A 15,612-nucleotide genomic window follows, 5' to 3' on the forward strand; every position below is an offset into this window, starting at 1 on the left:
GGATGCTTGGAAAATGTTTAAAGGGGTTTCACAGAGGCACTCAAAACTGAAAGCACACTGTATGGCTCATATCAGCACTCAGCTGATAAACTAACGAGCTTTCACTTGAAAATGGAGTTCGCCAATCAGGACACTCCAGCTACTTTCAGATAAAATGTCTATAAATATGTAACTGTGTAAGTGTCCAAAGTGGACGGAGTCAGACAGCAGAAGACGAGTCCGTACTCGGAGTAAACGGTCACAGAGAGAACACAGAGAGAACGACTGTCATACCCAAACACATATGTGCAATAAAGCCTCAATAAAGAGAGCGGGGCGGATCACTGGCGCCTGTTTGCATTTGTTAGCAAATAAGCACACATGCACAAAATGTTCTCGAAGAAAGTTATTTTACAGCAGCAAAGGGGCCTGAATACTTCATCTGTTACACAGCTGAAGGGCTGCTGCCTGTCTCTAATTCACAGACAGAGCTAAACAGGAGATGTCAGAGTCACATGCAGAGCCACAGAAATGACCGGGATGCCCGGAACACTTGTGTTGGAAGGGCCAAATGCAATGTTTGTGAGGGGCTGAGGATCAAAAAGATTAAAAACCACACAAATAAATAAAAATACATGAGCAAAAATGGTTTTATATAGTACTGAAAAGGGGCTATATAGAACTTTTTGGTGTGAAACAGAATTATTGCTTTAAGGAACCATAAAACCAAGAGGTTTTCCATCACAGATATAAACCATTCAAACATTCTAATAGTCATCACACTTTTATGTAGAATTGATGGCTTTTCTAGTATAAATTTAATGTAGGTAGGTTTTATATAAGTATTATTTTTCATATTAAATGTGTATTTGTGGATTATTATGTAATTCATACTTCACATATACATTTTTTGTATGGTATGAAAATAATTCTTTCCTCTCATTGGGTGAGGGTGTGGGCTTAGGGGTTTAGTGAGCCCAACTAAACAGACCAACTTCAGCTCATGGTCCACATCTTGGACAGCGCTGGTTTACACGCTGGTTTACCATCATTACTGGTAAACTGTAGACTATTACTGAATAAGCTTGAAAGCAGTTTCACCACAGGTTTCAGTTGGTCGATTCTCACTTTGGCCTTCCATCTTACTTAGGCTGTGGTCACATTACAAGCCTGTCAATCAATTCAATGGCGGTTCACATTTATACATTTCAGTGACCTGTAGCTGTCCCTGAAACGTCTCCGCTTCTGTTTTGCTGGGCCGCCAGTGCTGGCTGATGGCGACAGCACTCGCACATGCACACATGCGTACAAGCTAACCGATGCAGAGATCCGATCTGACCGTTCCCATTCATGTCACATGCCCACAAATTGGATACACGTCCGATTTAGGAGCACATATGAAAGTGACCCAAATCTGCTGTGTAAAGATCAGATTTCACATGTCCACACAGCCCTGAAAAAAGATCAGATCTGTCATATTAGGGTAAAGTAATCAGAGTCACTTGTGACCGTAGCCTTAAAAATCTGTCTTTGTGAAACACTTTGTCTTGGTCTGTCCTTCAAAATGCTATCAGTCTTCAAGAATCAATCCACAAAACTTGCTGGAAATTAAAACAGTAAGTTTAACAAAATGTTTAAAGCAATCATCTCTAAGTGGGGCTTAAAAGTCTAAAAGAGCTCTAATGTTTCAAATGCTGCCAGTGTATCATTAGCCTTCATGTTTCTAAAGCCATTAGCCCCCTGTGTGGGGTTTTGATCTAGCTAATCTGTTCTGTGCTTCTAACACATACACACGGGTCAAATGAGTAGCAGATGCCGCCTTTTCTCCATCTCCCTCCCTCTCTCTCTAACACACACATTCACACACTTCACAAAAAGCCAAGGGGTATGGGGTCTGTCTTGTTAGAACGGACATGTGTGTCCAATCAGGGTATACACAGAAGAGGAACTACCTACACCATACACGAAAACTCACATATACCCCCACTCAAAGGAAATCCGTCTCTAAACAGTAACCTTTAGGGGTGAGTTCATTAAACACAATCTAGCCCTTTAATGCCAGATGGAACACAGCTGCTGGTCAGGGTGCCCAACCATAGGAGTGCATGGCACAGGGTCGAGATTCTGAGAAATGCCAGTTATCTGGCCAGTTACTGCCAGTGTTGTTACTTTTAGGCAAATTAATGACTTTAGGTTTGGCAAATACTAGCCTCAGCCTCAGACACTCCACCCACATGGACATAGAGTGTCTGATATCTATTAAACACAGCTGGTCACAACTACTGTGATGTTGTTGGTCCCCTCCTGATTAGCTATCCGCTCTGCCATGTGGGTTTGATCAGTTCGATGGGAGCCGATTTTGCAGTTTTACAACCAGTTACCTGCTATGCATGTCGCCACTGAGCCTTGTGGGGTAATACTGTCTGTGGAATTGTGAAATTCATGGCATAACATCTTAAAAAGGTTATTTGAAACTTTGAAAACTTTAGAAGCTTTCTTTGTGAAATCTCCTACCCCTACAAGCTAAAACAATAGTTGTTATGCATGTCAGTCAAACAGTCCTATGATGTTAAACAGGGTGGAGGCCAAGTATTTAATAGATGATACACAGCAGACCCTTCAAGCACACTGAAAGAACAGTGCTTTGGAGATACACTGATCAGCCATAGCATTGACACCACCTGACTAAAATTAAGTCTGACCACAGCAGATCTGACCATTTGGCATGGACTCCACAAGACCTCTGAAGGCGTCCTGTGGTATCTGGCACCAAGGTGTTAGCAGCAGTCCTGTAAGTTGTGAGGTGAGGCCTTCATGGTTCACATCAATAAGCCTATGGCCCATGACCTTGTGGCCGGTTCACTGGCCGTCCTTTCTTTAACTACTTTTGGGAGCTACTGATCACTGCATACCAGAAAACCCCCACAAGACCTGCCTCATGTTTTGAGATGTTCTGACCTAATCGTCTAGCCGTCATAATTTGCTTCTTGTCAAAGGGGGCCATTTTCCCTGCTTTTAACACATCACCTTCAAGAACTGACTGTGTTCACTTGCTGCCTAATATATCCACTCCTTGACAGAAGCTTCTGTAGATGAAGATAATCAATGTTTTTTACTTCATATATCAGTGGTGTTAATGTTATGGCTGATCTGTATATATGAAACGTGTTCATCAGTTCCACATGAATAATCTACTCTACAAGACCTCTAAAACCTCCCTATGGTATCTGTCACCAAGACTTTAGCAGCAGATCCAAGTCCTCTAAGCTGCTTGGTGGACCACATTCAAACTGAGATCTAAGTAATTTAGAGGCCTGAGCAACACCTTGAGCTCTTTAACATGTTCCTCAAACCATTCTCAAACAATGTGTGCAGTTATCCTGCTAAAAGAGAAAAGTACCTGGTCTGCAACAACACAGGGTTTCTCCATCACAAAATTGCCCAGAGCATCAAAATTCATAGTCCATCCTGTTACCAGCTCAGTTGAACTTCTTTCACTGCTCCAAAGTCTGGGTTTAATGCTAATATTTCCATTTTAGGTGCTTTCAGTGGTGAAGTAATGGCACTCTAACTGGTCAGCAGCTATGCAACCCATACACGTAGCAATTGGATCCTTATCAAAATCAATGCAGTTCTTACTTATCTGCCCATTGCTCCTGCGTCCTAGAACTTGTCTACAAGAAACAACTGTTCAGATCAAAGAAGCTTAGGTCTGTACAACTGCCCATTTCTCCTGTGTCCTAGAAATTGTTCTCAAGAACCAATTGTTCAGGTCAAAGTCGCTCAGGTCTTTACACCTGGCCATTTCTCCCGCATCCCAGAGGTCGCCTACAAGAACCAAATGTTAAGGTCAAAGGTGCTCAGGTTGGTACACCTTCCCATTTCTTCTGCGGCCTAGAAATTGTCTTCAAGAACCAATTGTTCAGGTCAAAGTCTTTACACCTAGCCATTTCTCATGCTTCCCAGAAGTCACCTACAAGAACCAACTGTTCAGGTCAAAGCCGCTCAGGTCTTCACACCTGTCCACTTCTTCTGCACCCAAGAAGTTGTCTACAAGAACCAAATGTTCAATTCAGGTCTTCACACCTGCCCATTTCTCCTGCATCCTAAAAGTCATCAAAATCGACTGTTCAGCTTAAAGTCACTCAGGTCTTTATATCACATTTACATTTAAGGTATTTAGCTGACGCTCTTGTCGAGAGCAACTTACAAGGTTACTCGTATTACAGAGGTGGGCCAGTGTAGTGTTAGGAGTCTTGCCCAAGGACTCTTATTGGTGTAGTGCAGCATAATCACCCAGACGGAAAATCAAACCCCAGTCTCCCACAAGTTGTCTACAAGAACCAACTGTTCAATTACAGTCTATACAATATATCCTTGACCTTGACATACACAATTGTTCTATTTTGGCTCATCGGTACAGTCAAAGTACTGTTTTCTTTAGTGGATAACAATATAATTGATAAGTAGTAGTAAGTAAAAGAAAGTAAATAAACATTTAGATCCATTTGTGACCATATCAGCATTTAGAACTATGTTTACCTATTTACCTGTGTACTGTGGTGTGCTGGAGGTTCCATCTTGTTTGCCCTCTGTGATGTGGGTATTTGCCTTCAAAGTGTTAATGTCCGTTGAATGAGTGAGGACGGTGCTGTTGAGCTGTCGAACGCAGTTCCAAAGACCATTGACATGTTTGTTCAGTCCATCTTTGATTCTCTTCAGACTGTCTGACATTGGCTCCAACCTGCCGCAAACATTTTCGACACTGGACACCCGTCCGTCCACCCCAGACAACATCTCCTCAAGCCTTCTGACAAAGTCTTGGCTCTTCCCACAATCTTCCTCCAGTTTGTCTAGCCTGTCATACAGGTCATTAGTATGGTTTTGATGGCTGACTGACTGATTGAGTGTTTTGACGGAGTTCTCCAATTTTTTTACCTGTTCCATGAGACTGTCCACATCACCCTTTAGGCTCTCTGTGTGTAGCTCCCGCTCTAATATATGCAGGCTATTTGCATCTCCCGTTAGTATTGCTTGTCCGCCTCCAAAAGCACGTAGAGCTTCATTGATCTTGTGGTCCAGAGCTTTGGTCTGTGCCTCCTTTTCCTTTGTCCTCTCTCTCCTCATCTTTTCTTCCAGGTTGAGACAATGCCTTTCTGCACCTTTTTCTGCCAGGTTAACCCTCGCCTCCAGTGCCTCTTCCTGAGTCTTCTGCTTCAGGATGGTTGCATTTACAGCACTGGTCAAGTCATTTTGTGCATTTTTCAGGTTTTGGAGCTCCATTTGTAGTTCTGGGACCTCCAACCCATAGGGGGAGCTTGTTGAAATAAAGCTTCGTAGGTCCTGGATCTCTTGCCGAAGGTCGGTCTCTTTGGAGTCAAGGAGCTCGGCAAGACTGAGATAGGAGTTCTCTTGCTCTTCACACTGCTCCTTGACTGACAGCACCTTGTAGTCACAAGCATTTTTCAAATCAGCCATTTTAATGTCCATTCCCTCCAGCATCTCCTTACGGAGTGCTTCAAGTTTTTGGTCGATGTAAGCCTGGCATTGGCAGTCAGTAGCTGAGGCTGAAGAAGGGAGTGGAACCGTGGTATCACCCTCTGCCTCTGTTAGCTTATTCATATGTCCTTCAAGCTGCAGGAATCTAGACTCCAGGTCCTGGATGGAGTTGGTGTTTGTGCTGATTGTGTTGGACAGATGGGTAACCTGATTCTGAAGCTCATCTGTGGCTGGAAAAAGTGGGATGTCTGAGGGAAGTAGGATGCTCTCAGTGCCACCAGTCAGGGCACCTTGTGGCTGCCGCAGATTACCAAGCAGGTTCAGAATGATCTTGCTTGCATCTTCTTGGAGGTCAAGGCGCAGGTTAGCGCTGTTAGTAGTCATGGCAGCCTGCAGGTCAAGGACTGTTTGAGAAAGACGCTGCACTTCGTCTTCTAACTCCTGAACCCGATTATTATTGTGATGACCCCTCCGTCTTCCAGACTCTTCACCCTCAGTCCAGGGGTGCTGGGTTTGTCCGTTCTGCCCAGGATGTGCCCAAGGCTGGCCACCAGAGAAGACTTCTGGTCCTACAGGAGATAACACAATCACCACATAAACACAATTGACATAGCTAACGTATGATCATCGAGTGAAAGAAGCTCTAAGCTTGCAAAGATCCTTTATTTTCCATCTAAAAGGTTTCACAAAGCTCTATATCATATTAAAAGGCCTACCGAGGACACTCTGTTGTTGCCCGTGGATGGATGATAGATCTGGTTGTGGTTCCTGGAGAATGCGAGGAGGTGATGGAACATCTTTGAGCTCCATGCAGTCGTGACCACGATAACCTGGGCAACATCTCCACTCCAGCTCGGTCACTTGCTTGTAGCCCACTTTGTACATGGGCCTCATGTGAGTACGGTACCTGAGAGCAGAAATATGAAAAATGAGACAAAATCTCAAATAAAAAAGCTTTGTACTTTGTGTCTAACCCAGTGAACCCAATGTGCTGATAATAAACTATAGGCACAAAAGTATTGGGACACCTGCACATTCACTGTTTCTTCTGAAAGCAATGGTATTACAAAAAAATGTTTATCCTGTTTATGTTATGTTGATTACACTCATCGACAACAGCATTACAGAAGGTCAGAATGTTGGAGGATGACCACCCTACTTCGTCACTCTACTCCCCAACTCAGACCAAAAGTACTGGATAAAGCACCATCATTCCAGAAAACACAGACCCTGTTTACCTCCTGTCACTTCATGTGACTAGTATCTAGATTATATCCTGATAAGATTTTAGCCACACGCATTTTCACTTGGTAGTCAAATGTGTCTCTGGTTAGTCAGACTGAAATCACATATATCTGTAGGACGGAATATGCAAATTCGCTCACTGCGCGCCAATTATTACTGAAGTTTCAGTCATACTTGGTTGTGAAATGCGTCTTGGAGAGACATTTCATGCGTCTTGGATGCATTTACACTGCTATAAGCATGGTGTCAATAGGTTCATGTTTATCTGCTCCAGAGAGTCTTATTCTATTGGCAGTACTTCTCTGAGAAGCTGATAAATGTACCATGATGGGCAAGTGATCTATACATTCCTATTGAATGCTTTCAATTACAAGCTGAACATGTGCCACGAACGCAGGACTGAGCAATGTGGCGGCTTCAGTCTATCGGGGAATCTAAAATGTAACTGATCTGCTGTGGCTGACCGCTCGATCTGCAGAGAAATTCATGCTTCCTTACTCACAGTGTTCACAAGTACAAACATTCAGGAAGAAACAAAGTGTGGCATTATTACATGGCACATAATTTATTATGGTTTAATTCAACTGTGACACACACATCTGGAGAGCAGCTTGCAAGGCTGTGGAGGGGGGCAATGACCAACGTGTTGATGTGGAAAAGAGTCAGAGCAAGAGAGAAGCAGAGCATGAGCTCATTCATACACTCGCACACACACACGGAGGGAGTGGCACTTGCAATATGAGTGTCAGAAGCCAACAGTAAAAACTCATAGGGGTAGAGTCATTTGTGAATGCCTTACATCAGTGCACCACATAAAAGTTGCATGTCCTGGAGCCCTTTAGCAATCGGCGTCTGACTAAGGAACGCACCCACAAAAAGTAAGGAAGAAATGAAAGGCCTGAGCACAGGGCTGGTGCTATATCTGCCTAGGCCTTCAGCAAAATTATCGACACACTCTTTGCCCAAAAGAGTTCTGATATATTGGCTTTACTATATAGAACTACACTGTAAATAATGTAAGGGTGAGTGAACTGATTTTTTTTTTTTTTTTTTTGGAGTTAACTCAACTAAGTTTAGTGTAAAGTTCTCCTAACTCTGCATCAGAGTTTGATCAGAACTACATGTTGGGCTGGTTTCCCAGACAGGGATTAGGTCAAGTCCTGGACTGTATTTTCCTTTCAATGGAAAATCTCCACTCAGAATGCTGTGTAATCCTGGACTAGGCTTAATCCCTGTATGGGAAACTAGCCCATTGAGTTTAGCTAACTCAAAAACATTAGTAAACGAGCTGCAGCTGAATTTGCTTACATGTTTAGTAAGATGTTTAGTCTGTGTCCCTCCCCCTCAGTTTGTTTACTACTTATTCGCATGATGTCCCCAGACTGGGTGGCTTTTGACAATGGAGTGCTGAGTCCCTGCTGAGATTTGAACTTATGATCTCATGCTTGGCAAGCAGGCAGTTAGGCCACTGTGCCACCATATCATTGTATAAGTATAAGTTCCTTGAGTATCTTCAATTTGAAACTCTTAAGGTACTTCAAGGAACCTATTAGGAACCTTCTTCTTTACAAGCTGAACATGTGCAACTGTCTAACTGCCTGCATATCAAGAGACAGAAGACCTTAAGTCAAATCCCATCAACACCACAGACCTCCATGGTCAGTAGTCTGACAATACAAAGGTCTATCCCATGTCATTTTAGGAGTCCTATCATTATCTGTAAATGGGAATAAACAGTGAACAAATTGGAGGGAGGGGACATGTACTAAAAACCCCACCATCATATAGCTGCAGGTGCTTTACTAATGTTTTTGAGGCTCAACTGGAATCGTATTGTTGACTAAGTGGGAAATGCAGAACGAAAAATGTGTGTTAAAAGAAGTTTCGATTAAACTATGTTAAATTAATGAAAACATGCTTTCAGTCATCAGTTACGTCATCATTTAAAGTTGCCGTGCCTTACATTTTTTTCCATTTACAGTATGGCACAATTTTTTAAAACATGCAAAAACCATTTATGCATTCAACATTTCTACATTACATTTCTGGTATTTAGCTGACGCTCTTCTCCAGAGCTGGTATTACAGAGGTGGGCCAATGTAGGGTTAGGAGTCTTGCCCAATGACTCTTATTGGTGTAGCGCTGCATAGTCACCCAGACCGGGAATCGAACCCCAGTCTCCCACATGGCTCGGCTCACTGGCAGACTGGTGTTATCTGTTGCGCCACACCAACCACTACTCAACAATCTGAAACAGGAACTATATGGAGAGTTCTATGGTACATTCATTTAAAACAAAACCCAGTTAGCATGCATTTAATAATAACTAGTGATGCACTGATCCAGCTTTTTCAGTTCCGATACTGACACGATACATAAACTTTGCATATCGGTCGATACCCGATACCAGTCCGATACCATTGCTGAATTAATAAACCGTACACCTCACCATGTGGGAGAGACTTCAGGCATCAGGATTGACTTCAATTTACTTTTTATAATACGTTAACACAGATATAAATGTACTAAATTGTCATTTGTCATTTATTTATTTATTTATATTTTATTTTTATTAGATATTTATTAATTATTTATTTATTTAGTGCAGTCTCACACCATCAAACTAAAGTGACAGGACTTGTTCCATGGATCGGCCTACTTATCTGATACCCAATCCAGCTAATTTTGTTAATATTGGGACCGATACCCAATCCTAATATTGGGTCAATATATTTTCAGGCATGAAGATAATAGTCAATTTCTTTTTCTCATCTTGCTACAGACCCCAATCCTGAAAAAATCCCTTGAGTTCACTTTTAGGACCACCGTTTTGCCACATTCCTCACATGCCACACCACTCATATCTGGAGTGTCCCCTTAGCATTGTAAAAGTCATAAATAAGTTGGCTTCTAGACAGACATTCACAACCCGCCAATCAAAGTGCAATCAAGGTGACTTATAGCCTGACCTCTTTCTCCCCCCTAGAGGAGCCTCCTGCTGATCTAACCCAATCTTATCTTAGGTCATTTCCCACATAATGGAATCTGTGATTTGTGGTCATATAGATCCAGGGGGTTAAGACATGTTTTATGACCCCAGTTTTGTGTCACAAAGTGAATGTGTGTGTGTGTATGCATGTGTGTGACCGCGGGTAAGAGAGACAGACAGAAGGAGAATTTGGTGACAATTAGTTACAGTCCAGTAAGGTCCAAAAGGTTTATGTCTATTAGCTCCAGAGAGTCTAATGGATATACTTCTCTACAGGATTTAGACAAGCTGTGTGTGAGCGCATTTGTACATCTGCCTTCATTAGAAGGGGTGACTACAAAAATTTGGACATACAGTGTTGGTCCTATATCACAGCATGGTTTGATAGACAGGTGCTCCAGAGAGTGATGCAAAGAGCTGAGCATAAAATCTGTAATGAACTACCGGACCTGCCTGCCGACCACCTACAGCAAGCATTTCTGGACCATGACCAGGAAGATAGTGTAGGACCTCAGCCATTGCAACATCGGTCTCTTCTCTCTGTGGGTCTCCGAGAAGAGATTTCGCTCTCTCAAGCCCAGCACAGTTAGATGAAGTGGAGTTTCTTTCTACAGGCTATTCAGGCCCTCAGCCGGGACAACTGGACGGGACAACAACAAGGTCTACATGCATCTACAGACATAGCATGTGCCAATACACAGTAATACGTAACACATCTTACATTTATAAATATTATATAATTATATTACATAACATATATAACATATTTATATTCTGTTATTTATCAGCCTTTCATTGCTTCCTGCTCAAAATCCATGGCAATCCGCACACTGCCCTTTATACAAAGTTATCTTTAGGAATACACTGTTTCAGGTTTCATATACGGTAAACTGGCACTGCCGTTGTGAATGAATATCAGGTGAAGAATTCACGGGCGAGAGTTATAGCACTGAGCCTCTATCAGTAGTGCTTTGCATTTGCAGATTTTGACATTTCCGATATCTTCACTCTTGTGGGTATTTACTTATGGAATTTCATCAAATTCTGGGGAGGGTCACTGCCAAACCTTTGGATTTTGATGTGTGTTTGGAGTCATTATTTGACTAAGAGGTCCAACCACAGCCAAGTTTCAGCCTTCTGGCAAAGGCAAACAGATTTTAGGCTTTAATCTTCTGGCATTTGGAGAAATTCATTATACCACAAATTTTCTGAACAGTCCTATGACTACTAGCAACCCTAAACCATCAATGATCCATCATCATACTTACACCTGGGGGTGCCATACACAGAGGGTATCAGGTGCATTCTTTGTATATGGTGAGATGATAGACAATAAAGTTCATCATCATCCCATAATTCTATTTGTAGACCCGATAGCATATTGTAAAGTTCAGATACTGCATTTTGTGGCACAATCTTGGGAAAGTTAAGTAGAAAACTTTAAGGTTTGCTCTGTGTTCATCATAACACACCTTACTTTCCATTACCATAACGTAGTAACAGGTCGGAAACTGTGCACTATTTTTTTATGAGAGAGTAAAATCACATCTCATCTGCTCACACTGGAGACACAATTATAATGTAAACAGAATTTGTCCCCATGTGATCTAATCCAGGCATGAAACATGTTATGCGCAGGTGTAAATAATAAATAATGGTGTGGGGAATGTATCAGGCCATAGAACTAAATGCACATTGTACTTTGTGAAAGTGTCTCCAAGTACTGTGTAATTTCCATATCGCCTTACTTTCCACAGAATGCTTCTACAAAACTGCCAACACCCAGAGTGACACATTTCTGGACCAAACCTCAGCTCTCTCCAGTACAAGACAGCCAGGTTTGTGCCCTGTTGACCTATAAAATTTGTTCTTCTCCACCCTTCCCATCATTTCTGGGGGAGAGGGGGGCGTACTTACATGAGGCTTTGTGCACAGTGGGGTAGATGCGGGGGACATGGGGCAGCCTGGGCCTCCACAATGCTCTCGGTGTCCAGCACAGCACAGGTCACGTTTCTATGCACCACGAACGCACACCAGTTTCTTCCCGGGTGAGATGTTAACATGCAAGAGAACAGAATTTCACTATTTTAATATTTATTCCTCAAACACACACCAAACATTTCAAATACAGTTGTGTACAAACAATCCTGGTTTGAAGTCCAAATTACACTTGAACGTTCACATCCTCTACATTTCCTAGATATAACATATTGGGAACAAAATTAAGCATGTAATGTGCCATGCCAACACTCATACACATCTGAAATAGATTTGTAGTCTCTAACAGTAAGGAAAACCCTGTTTTTAGTCTGGCATAAGTTGACTTAACACTTTAATATGTTATAATAAACTGGCAATATGTCAAATTGTGCAGTAGTGCACACACAAAGTTTCTAGAGGGATTTTGGAGAACACATTCTCGTTGGGCCAGAGCAATCTTCCACTTTAAAGAAAACCTAGATATAGTCAAGCCCAAACTCACTTAACACTTCAAAGTGAACGGGCAACATATTATTATTATTATTATTTTGACGTTATTACTCATATTGTGTCAGAACTAATACTAATCAGAAATATAGTTCTAGTCTCCCACCATAAGGAAAGCTTAGCTTCTCAGAAGGTCCTGAAACCCCTATTAACATATAAACACAGGGCATATGAGGCAATTGTTCACACAGGTAAAAAAAAAAAAAAAGGTTGACAATTAAGACATCCTCATTAGAGTACTACTGATAAGAAAACGTGTGTTTGGTCTGTGTTTGGTGTAAGTCCACAGTGTAAGTCCACAAGCTGCAGATCCAGGAAGGATCCTGAATACTCCATTCATGTTGGGCCGGAACAATTACACGTCCTATTTTTTCCCCCCACTGGACGGAAAACCTGGATTTAGTCCAAACTTTATTGGATCTCTAGTCCAAGCTAAATTCATCCTCCAGATTAAACAGTAACATATGACATATGGCATTTAGAATTACTATTGGTAGTTACTGAATATGCCATGTTACCAGTGAATTACCAGTCTTACCAGGTGACCAGTCTTCTGTACTTGAAAACATTTGAAACAACTGAAAAGGAATGAAACGATGGTGCAAAAGTATGTTTACATTAAGACACTGCTGGATTCAGCCATTCACTGAATCAGTAGCTCAGAATAAGAAGCCAAATGAATAGTTAGCTGTCAGTAAGGGACTCAACATTGTATGAAATAATAATCTATAGCAGAAGTAAAAGTAGCTACCAAAACAAAAAAGAATAATAACTAGAGTAATTAGAGCAAATTATTATTATTGTTATTATTACAGATAATAACATAGAGGAAATGTGAGCAACAGCAAAGCAAATAATAATAATTATTATTATATTATATTATTATAATAATAATGTCATGTTATGGACGTAGGCTAAATTGAGCAACATCCCCTCACAAATATGCATACGCAGCTTATTAGCACTTGAGAAGTATAGCTAAACCCATCAACCAAACACCTTAAACACATCTAACCAGTAAAAATACTCCATTATCCTGATCAACAGCCCTTAGTAAGTAAAACTATCATTATTTAAACACTTTGAAAACTTTTAAAAGCCTCCAAACTGCTGGTCTACACGGAACTGTGGAGACACCTATAGCTACTCCCACCCACAGTGAAAGGGTCTTAATGGTGGACCACCTGCTTTTTGTAAAAACAAGTACTTCGGTGAAAATGGTGAAGTAATTGGCTATATTTAAGTAGTTTGCTTCTGCAACTCTGAATGGAAGTTGCGCAATCTGGAAAGCAGCGCTTTAACAGAAGGTGATGGTGGAACAGCAGCAGCAGCAGCAGCACTGCCATCACCCCCCTGTTCACGCGCTTCTCTCCAGATTGCACAACTGCATGCGTTCAGAGAGAGAGAGCGAGAGAGCGAGAGAGAGAGAGAGAGAGAGCGAGAGAGAGAGAGAGAGAGAGCGAGAGAGAGCGAGAGAGAGCGAGAGAGAGAGAGAGAGAGAGCGAGAGAGAGCGAGAGAGAGAGCGAGAGAGAGCGAGAGAGAGCGAGAGAGAGAGAGAGAGAGAGAGAGAGGCTGACTCACTTGTTCCTCTGCTGGTGAGCGTTGCTGGAGTACGGAGCTCCCTGGAATAAACTGAACCTGGACGGAGTTCCAGAAATCAGCGGGACCATCATCATCATCATCAGCAGCAGCAGCAGCGTCGCCGTGGACGGCCATGTGTAACCCGCACACACACACTTCATCTTTACACACCAGAAGACGCAGGAAGGCACCGCCAGACAGCACTCAGAGTGCTCGCAGCAGCGCAGGCTTTTGAGGGTCCTGACTGTGGGAAACACAGATGGGCTTCAAGGCCCCGCCCCCAGAGCTAATTACCCCACTGGGGCTGTTTCTTCTTTCAGTTCCAATGGGCTTTAATGGTGTAATCAGATCCATGGGAGAGTTACTGATACTCTGTGTTTTAAATTAAACTAAATTGCTGTAATTGTAGTTCATTTTGAGAAAAAGCCCCCGAATGATGCCCTTACTTTAAATATAGTACTTATACCAGGCCCACAAACATACCTGCCCTATTTAGTAAGTTCAAAAGTCCTGTTCTAAAGTCTAACGACTAAAAATAACAGTACATGTGGTAAGTGCATTAGGGAAGCTCTCTTAAAGGAAGTGGTTCTTCAATGGTTCTTTGGTAAAGGCAGTTGTTCTCCTGTAAATAAATGTTCTTTGAGGGATGCCTTAGAAGTACACAACATTTGGTTTCATAAAGAATCCTGTTTGCGATGGAGATGTGAGAGCATGAAGATGGGTAAAGAACCTTTACATCAAGTGAGGGATCTTTAGACCTTGCCAAAGTGATTCTTTCTTGGTAGAAGAGTCCTTCAAATATAATACGAATGGCACATTGGCTTCGCTCACTTAAAAAAAACAAAAAAAACAAAAAACAGGGGTTAAACATCATTATGGCATATGGCAGCTCATGAAGAAATCCAGCATCTCAAATGATTAGAGCATTTCATAAGATCAACATATTGTATTGAAAAGGATGTACAATTTAAAAAAGTCAAACTTTTGACAAGTATGTTCATTTATACACTCAGTTCTTCGCTGGGGCTCCTTTAGCATGAATTACTGATCAATGGTGGTGTGGCATAAATGCAATCAGCTTGTGGCACTGCTAAGATGTTACTGAAGCTCAGGTTGCTCTGACAGTGGCCTCCATCTCATCGGTTTTGCTGGATCAGGTGCTTCTCATGTTCCTCTTGACAAATTCCCATGGAATACCCATGGATTCTCTACAGGATTCAGGTCCGGAGAGTTGGCTGGCCAATTAAGCACAAAGCATTTGGTAGTAGCTGGCACTGTGGGCAGGTGCTAGGACCTACTGGAAAAGAAGAAATTTCCAAAATCGTAGTCTTCATAAAACTTCCATCAGAGAATGGAAGCATGAAGTGCTCCAAAATCTCCTGGTAGACGACATTTATTGACGTTGGACTTAATAAAACACAGTGGATCAACACCCGCAGATGACATGGCACCCCAAACCATCCCAGGCTGTGGAAACTTCACACTGGACTTCAGACACCTTCTCTGATTCTCCATTTGTCCTTCAGACTGTAGGACCTTGATTTTCAGATGAAATGCAAAATTCACTTCCATCTGAAAAGAGGACTTCGGACCACTGAGCAACAGTCCAGTTCTTTTTCTCCTTAGTCCAGGTTAGATGCTGCTGACGTCGTCTCTGACGTTGTCCCACCTTCAAAGCACCTCCTAGTTTATTCCATAACTTAAACCGTGTTAGAGAGCCCACATTTTCAGTCACTGCACATTTTGGATGGTTCAGCTGTTTAAAATATTGTTTCAACCAAACTATACTCCAGTAAGTGGCAATAATAATAGTTCTCATAAATTCATTTGG

The 15,612-nt window shown here is 42.0% G+C and overlaps 1 protein-coding gene across 1 annotated transcript in view; it reads right to left on the bottom strand.

The window, feature by feature from the left end:
- The window catches only part of emilin2b (elastin microfibril interfacer 2b), a 21,968-nt gene extending 7,726 nt beyond the window's left edge, over positions 1-14,242 (bottom strand). Inside the window, exons 1-4 of the mRNA XM_072688025.1 lie at positions 13,782-14,242; positions 11,630-11,752; positions 6,195-6,385; positions 4,530-6,047 (exon numbers count right to left, since the gene is read on the bottom strand). Coding sequence (XP_072544126.1) covers positions 4,530-6,047; positions 6,195-6,385; positions 11,630-11,752; positions 13,782-13,942 — 1,993 coding nt within the window. The 5' untranslated portion in view covers positions 13,943-14,242. The remainder of the gene's footprint in view (positions 1-4,529; positions 6,048-6,194; positions 6,386-11,629; positions 11,753-13,781) is intronic.
- Between the last annotated feature and the right edge of the window lie 1,370 nt (positions 14,243-15,612).

This window comes from Salminus brasiliensis, chromosome 9, assembly GCF_030463535.1.
Source record: "Salminus brasiliensis chromosome 9, fSalBra1.hap2, whole genome shotgun sequence".
NCBI lineage: Eukaryota > Metazoa > Chordata > Actinopteri > Characiformes > Bryconidae > Salminus > Salminus brasiliensis.